This window comes from Podarcis filfolensis, assembly GCF_964270895.1.
Source record: "Podarcis filfolensis genome assembly, chromosome: 8".
NCBI lineage: Eukaryota > Metazoa > Chordata > Lepidosauria > Squamata > Lacertidae > Podarcis > Podarcis filfolensis.
The window spans coordinates 22,197,922-22,205,598 of record NC_139611.1 but is presented as its reverse complement, the minus strand read 5'-3'; the positions used below and the strand labels follow the sequence as shown (position 1 = coordinate 22,205,598).

The 7,677-nt window shown below is 46.2% G+C and overlaps 2 protein-coding genes across 2 annotated transcripts in view; both read right to left on the bottom strand.

Moving 5' to 3' along the window:
- Positions 1-3,048: 3,048 nt before the first annotated feature.
- On the bottom strand, positions 3,049-4,804 carry LOC310768503 (actin-like). Its single transcript, XM_083626629.1, has one exon. It carries the CDS (start codon positions 4,302-4,304, stop codon positions 3,180-3,182), a length of 1,125 nt encoding a protein of 374 aa, XP_083482755.1. The 5' UTR covers positions 4,305-4,804; the 3' UTR covers positions 3,049-3,179.
- Positions 4,805-6,844: 2,040 nt separating this feature from the next.
- LOC310768120 (actin-related protein T2-like) overlaps positions 6,845-7,677 on the bottom strand; it is a 1,603-nt gene continuing 770 nt past the window's right edge. Inside the window, exon 2 of the mRNA XM_083625827.1 lies at positions 6,845-7,677. Coding sequence (XP_083481953.1) covers positions 6,976-7,677 — 702 coding nt within the window. The 3' untranslated portion in view covers positions 6,845-6,975.

Here is a 7,677-nt window from a genome sequence, read left to right as displayed (position 1 = left end):
ACCATTAGGTCCAGTTGTGACCGACTCTAGGGTTGTGGCGCTCATCTCGCTTTATTGGCCAAGGGAGCCAGCGTACAGCTTCCAGGTCATGTGGCCAGCATGACTAAGCCACTTCTGGCGAACGAGAGCAGTGCACGGAAATGCCGTTTACCTTCCTGCTGGAGTGGTACCTATTTATCTACTTGCACTTTGACGTGCTTTCGAACTGCTAGGTTGGCAGGAGCAGGGACCAAGCAGCGGGAGTTCACCCCGTCGCAGGGATTCGAACTGCCAACCTTCTGAACGGCAAGTCCTAGGCTCTGTGGTTTAACCCACAGCGCCACCCGCGTCCCTCTCTGCTACCAAGGTTTTATTAAGTGGTTACATGTAACTATTAGATACATATATATTTAATTTGGAAACATTTTTGAGCGCCGTCGTCTCTCCTCTCTGCCCCCCGCCCCTGCCACCACACATGCAGCGAGTTAGCTTTCCCGGGACTCATTAGCCTTCCTTTTCCCGCAGATGTGAAAGGGGATACGTCTCAGTTATGCAACGTCAGGTTGCTCTGTAATGAAAGGCGGCAGAGGCATCCAAGAAAAACAATGTTTTGAACTTGGGTGTGTAAAATATTCATATTCAATCGTCGTAATTTCTTGAAAAACAACAACCCTTCACACATCTTTCCCTTTGAGGAAATTTTGTTATTCTTTCATTCCCGAAGCAAGGCAAAGGTCCATTGGCAGGAATGAGAGCCAATGTGGTGTAGGGTTAGGATCTGGGGACACCCAGCCACAGATATGAACAGTTGTTATTGTTATTGTTGTTGTTTTTTTTATTATTATTATTACAGTCATACCTTGGGATAAATATGCTTCAGGATAAGTATTTTTGGGTTGTGCTCCGCGGTGACCTGGAAATAACGGAGCGTGTTACTTCCGGGTTTTGCCACTTGTGCATGCGCATGCGCAGACAGTCAAAATGACATCACGCGCATGTGTGGAAGCGGCAAAACGCGACCCGCGCACGCACAGACATATCTTACATTCTGTTCAGGATGCAAAAAGGGCTCTGGAATGGATCCCGTTCGCATCCCGAGGTACCACTGTATTATTATTATTATTATTATTAGTATTAGTATTATTATTATACCACCCCATAGCCACAGGTCTCACAGTATAAAAACCACAAAATGCCTTGGAGGTCAATCATTGTCCTCCAACGACTGCGGCCACCAAGGGCCTAAATCCAACAGTGTTCATATTGAGGAACCTTTTTTGGGGGGGAGGGGGTAAATTAAAGAAAAGAAAGAAATGGCAGCAGTGACGGCTGGTGCCCATTGGGTCTAGCAGGGCAGAAAGTGGCGAGGTCCACAGTATGCGGCACCAGAACCAATGTCAGGCAGAGACAATTGAATCTGATTTTGTCTTGTCCATTCTGAACCCTTCTGAGTTCTACAAGGAGCAACACTGAGACTAAGCAGGAGGAAGTTGATGAACCTCCCCACCAGGCTGGTTGTAAGCAAGGAGAGCAGAGTGGTGGAGAAATGCCCCGTTGGCACTAATGGACCAGCCACCACAGAATGAAGGGGATCTACATTAAAATAGGGGATCAGACCAATGGCCAATCCTGGCCAGCATCCTGTTCTTGCAGTGGTCAACCAGATGCTTATGGGAAACCCCTAAGCAAGGTGTGAGTGCAGAGAGTACGTTACATCCGAAATTTTGCAGCCAAAACCAAGGCTTCCCTCAACTCCAGTGTCGAGCTCCTCCGTTGTGTCAAATTTCCAAGGTGGTGTGTTTTGGATTTGCCTCTGCGTTCGATTACCAGCGCAGGAGTCGAGCCCCGTACGCTCCTGTAAATCCCCTCTCATATGGAAGTCAGTGAGCTGTAAAATATTTAAACTGGCTACAGTTGTACCTCATTTGTTTACACGTTTCCAGCGGGGCTGCTAAAACGTAACACGCCGAAGGAGAACAAAAGGCCGCCGGCCGCCGAATCGGATTTCATAACAGCCCTGGCAAAGGTGCACCGATCAGCTTGGCAAGGCAGCAGCCCCCGAGCTCACCTTGGCCCTTGAGGCCGTACGATGAAGTGTGTCACTGAACCTTCACTTTCCAAATGCTTAATTTCTTCATTCTGAAACTTCACTTTCAGCAGGGATGGGGAACTTTGATGGGCGGGGAAATGAATGTGGCCCTCCAAACCTCTCAGTCTGGCCCCTCAGGTCCATCCCCAGGCCATGTCCCTTATCCAGCCACAATTCCTTTTCCAGACCACACCACATCCTGACCCTGCTTCATACCAGTGCCGGGTTACCAAATAGGCAGAGCAGGCACCCACATAATTTTCTTTCAAGACGAAATCAATATTATTTTGATCCGTTGTCACGTGGCCCCTAAGATGTGTGGGGCCCCTAAAGGGTATGGGGCCCATAGGGTGGTGCCTACTCTGCCTATTTGATAACCCAGCACTGGGTGTATGTATATGTGCTAGGGATGTACACAGAAACCTCTGGATTTCCCTGTACAAAGAGAAGAAGAGCTCTACCTACTTTTTGCCTCTGGCCCCACCCACCACAAGGATGCGGCCTCCAGAAGCTTGCCAATGAGGGGATATGGCCCTCAGGCTGTAAAGGTTTCTTCATCACTGCTCTGAATCGACAGGCTTGGGCGGCGGGGGGGGGGGTCGCTCACATCAGGCACTGCAATGCTCTCCAATAATACTATTCAAATCGCTCTCTCTTTATGTTTGGGGCAAAGCTCAGCGTAACCCCATTCTGCATTATTGGTTCATTTTATATTCTCTGGATATTTATGGCGAATGGCAAAGAACCAAGGCCCTGTGGGCATACTGTAGAATCTAAGGTGGTTGACTCTCTGGGGTTTAAAAGTCTGGCAAACAAACAATTTTGCCATTCTAGCCATTTTAAATACACTCCCCTCCTCCCCAGCTTATATAAAACAACTTAACAGGGTCGTCAAAAATATACCAAACAAGGGGTCTTTCTTTAAGCAAACACACAAGGGACCTTTTCTTACCATGCTATATAAAACTGCAACACATTGATCCTTTGTGAAAAGTTTTACTAGCCACTCCCCAGCTGTTCCGATTGACTATTTTTCTTTTTGGTTGTTGGTTGTGTGTGTGTGTGTGTGTGTCATTTTTCCCCTCCTTTTCTAGTTGGCCATTAATTCATCTCAGAAGCATTTCTTCTGCAATACAGTCGGGCCAACCTCCTTGTACTCCTGCTGGGTCACCCACATGTCTCTAAAAGAAGCCAAGCTGGTAAGCACTGACGCTCCAATCCAAACAGAGTGCATCCTATCTGCGGGTGCTTCCACCTTCGCCGGCATGCCTTTGGGTGCAAGTGCTCGAAGCTCCTTCAGAAGCCGTTCCCTTAGGCCAGAGAAGAGTGTGGACCCACCCGCCATGATCACGTTCCTCCAGATGCTCTGGTGGATGCTCCCATCGCAGTTGGAAATACTGTCCAAGATCATTTGGTGAATTCCTGGTGCTGAAAGTCCTGCATCTGCTGGCTTAAAGAGGGACTCTGGAGCTCTGAAGAGCTGGTCTCCAATTTGGACAGGGTTTCCATCTGGGAGGATATATTTATGAACCAAGGTTTTGCCTTTTTGATAGTCAGGATCTAAAGCTACGTAGCATAGGTTCTCCTTGATGTCCTTCACTATTTCCTTCTCGGCAGAGCTCAAGAAGCTGTGGCCACTCTCTAAGAGAAGTGTCGTCAGGTACCTGGTGATATCCCGGCCGGCAAAATTCATCCTGGAAATGGCATGAAGCAGACAATGGCCTTTGTAGACAGGGACAGTCAGAGTGACGCCATCTCCACTATCTAAGACTAAACCTGTTGTGCGAGCGGAGGCATAGAGGGCCATCAAAGCTTGCAGGCCCACAAACATGGCAGGTACATGGAAGTTCTCAAACATGATTTCTGTCATTTTTTCTCTGTTTGGCACTGGGTTCAGGGGGGCCTCTGTCACCAGCACGGGTCTCTCGTGGGCTCTTATTCTGAGCCCGCGTCTGTAGATGTACCTCCAGATCTTCTCCATGTCATCCCAGGATGTTACTATTCCATGTTCCACAGGGTATTTAAAAGACAAGATACCTCTCTTGGCTTGGGCTTCTTTGCCAACATAAGACTCCCTCTGGACAGGACCAAACATGATCGCTTGCGACTTGGGGTAGCCGACTACTGTAGCAACAACCGTTCTTGGTGCCTGCTCTCCAGAGAGCCCTGCCTTACATAGCCCAGACCCATTGTCAATAATGACGGCTGGAAGATCTGCCTTTGCGTGGTGAGACATGCCCAAAGATGAAGGAGCAGGATTTTCAACAACTTTACCGTCTTTCTTTGTGGATGGAACACTGGGCCATCAATATTCTAGATCTCTAAGTGTCACAAAAAGGGAACTTTCCCCCCTTTCCCGTTCCTCTAGTGGCTTTTTAAATATACAAACATGTTGCATATGCTTCGGGAAACAGATACTCCTCCAAGAAACTGTAAGATGGTTTTGGATGACAAAGAGCATCAGAAATGGGTGTTCAGAGTTGATGAACAGCTGTTTTTCAATTCCCGTCTCAAGAAGGAAGGTTCAGAGCACCATGGACATGGGGAACCATGGTGTCTCTGCCTCCCAGACAGCCTGGAATATCAGGAAGGATTTTCTGTTCACAAATGCCCAGTTAAGAATGGAGGCTGAACCATTGTCTTACCCCTTGTGAAATTCCCACACCAGCTTGGAAAGCTCTCACTAACACAACACAGTTGTTTGCATTCTTGCCTTCACTGTTCAGCCCACATGGAGGTGGTCATTAAGATGACATCAGAAATGCATCGTGATGTCAAAAAGGGGCAGTGAAATGGCACATCAGTGGAAGAGTTATATTTCACCCTACAAAGCAAAGGCATTATAAAGAAAATGTCCTTTTGGGTTGTGTCCAGTGCTCATCCCACTCAGGGTAGACCCATTGAAATCAAAAGCCATGATATGGGTTCATCAATTTCAAGACATTTACTCTGATTAGAACTTAGTTGGCTACTACCAACTTTAAAGGTCAAAACAAACCCATCCTTAAAATCAGTGTGATGATTCAGACTCCTTGTTAGATGTAGCTAACATTTATTTCATTTGTAAATGAAGGGCAACTGGTTCAATGTTTTCCCAGAGGATATGTATATTATGGTCAGATAAACTTATGGTATTAGGAGTAGGGAACATTTTTGAGCCCCAGGACTTCTGTGCAACCTTTGGGAGGTGATCACATGCAAGAGGTGGGTGGGGCCAGAGTCAAAATTGGGAGAGCCACAAATCCAATTTTACCTTCGTACAGGCTAGTTTCTACACACAGTCACACATGCCTCTGTCCAGACAATACATTATCAGACCTCGACAACATTTTCCAGCCATTCAAAACACACAGGGTGTGAAACAGGACCAATGAAGGGGTGTGGCCTGGGGAGAAGGGTGTGTGGCCTAGTGAGATTTCTGAAGACAAGAGGTCTGAGGGGCCTAGAGGGCTGTGTTTGGCCCTTAGTCTTAAGTTCTCCACACCTAGTACGCCAGTTAAGTCTCATTATAATGATATCACGACTCTTGTCTTTTGAAGCAAGATACAAAGCTAAGAATGAGTCCATTGTAATTAATGGACCTAAGTTGTCCATGTCTATAAAAACCTATCAGTTAAATTGGAGTACGACTAACATTGGATACAACCCAACTACACTGGTCTCGTTCAGATATAATGGCACATTGGGGATGGAGAACCTGCAGTCCTCCAGATGTGGTTGGACTCCAAATCCCATAGCTCATGACCATGTGCTATGCTAGCTAGGGCTGCTGGGAGATGAAGGGCAACAACATCTGGAGGGTTCACAGGTTCTCCACCATTGTGCTGCAGTTCAGGGCCACACGCACAAGTCAGTTCTCCTTTCCCAAACATTAATATGGCTGCCTTTTTGAGATATTCAAAGGGCAGAGGAACCCAAACTCTTTCCTGGGAGCAGTAGGGAAGAATGATCACTACATTCCAAGGTCAGATTCCCAGACCACTCAAGGTCTTAGGGGTGGGAGATTCTATCAGTTTTTCATTTCCCCATTCTTTTGTTCAGTTTAACATATTCCCACAACACTTTGCTTTTTAAAAAATGAAGAACAAGTTCACCCCAAATGCTCATTTCTGCATGCTTTTCTCCTAATAAATGTGCAAGAGGTGTGGAGGGTGGCAACACGAAAACGGGCCTTTTCAGTGGTGGCTCCCTGTTTGTGGAATGCTCGCCCCAGAGAGGCTTACCTGGTTGCCATCATTACAACGCTTTAGGCACCAGGCAAATTATCTATGACTTTCTTGGGTGGGTGGGATGTTTTAATCTATTTTTTTAAAAAAAGTACTTTCATTTAGATTTTTAACACCATTTTTAATGTATGTTTGAGTTTATTTTTTGCTTAAAATATTGTAAGTTGCTTTGAGTTGCCATGGCAAAAAGAAAAAGAAAGACTAATACATTTAATAAATAATAATCATCCTTTGGAAGCAATGTCCTTTAACACAATGCATCTTCACATGCTGTTTCAGTAATATATACATTTTTCTGTATCACATTTTCCTAATATTCTTTTTGCATACCTTTTTTGAGTTGGAGAATGCAACACAACGGTCCAAGAAATGAGGATTTCAAAGGAGAGCTGCATTATAGTTTGCGTATTGGATTCAAGGTGAGCAAATTAGGTAGGTCCACAGCAGAATGTGGACTGAATGAATTTCTACCCCATCCCTGGTAGGACCACGAAGAATCAAGCCATATTTAAGGCAACTGGGCAAGGAAATGATCGACACAAACCTCATGTGACTTGTTAGAACCTGCAAAGGCATTTTTATTCCATCCTCTGAAAGAGGTGAATGCATTGTTTTAAAGTAGCTGTAGCTGTTGATGGTTGTTTACAGGTATAGTATGTGATGCAAAATCCCAAGTCCTCCTTAATAGCACCTTCTCTGGACAACATTTGGTCCAAACTCTCTGTAGTCAGAAGCAGTGACCCACATTTGCTTGAAGCTGCTCAGGGATGTAATGATGGAGGCCCCGATCCATGTTGAGAACCACCGATCTGGGGGTGCTATGACCTTTATGGGAACCCCTTGAGGGACTTGAGCTTCGAGCCCTTTAAAGACCCTCTCGTCTAACCCTGGAAAGAGCGAGGAACCTCCTGAGAGCAACACGTTGCTATAGAGCATGCTGCGGATGGTGGGGTCACATTTTTTGATGCTCTTGGCAATCATTTTGTGGAGGCCTTGCCCACTTCTCTTAATGTTGCTGGGTGTGAAAAGGATCTCTGGAGCTAGGAAGAGAGCGTCGCCAATTTTGATCCTGTTGCCATCAGGAAGTTCATACTCCTTGGGGTAGTCCTCAGACCTCTTGTTCTGCTCATGGTGGGCATCCAGGGCTACGAAGCACAACTTCACTTTGATGTCTTCCACAATGTTGTTCCCTTCGGGGAAATTTCTGAAGTATTGCCTGTTTTCCAGAAGTAATTCCCTCAAGTACTCAGTGATGTCTCTGCCACCAATATCCAACCTGGTGACGGCGTGGGGCAAACAATATCCCTCATAAACTGGCACTGCGTGGGTGACCCCAAAACCGCTGTCCATCACTATACCAGTATAGCGGGCTGAAGCATAGAG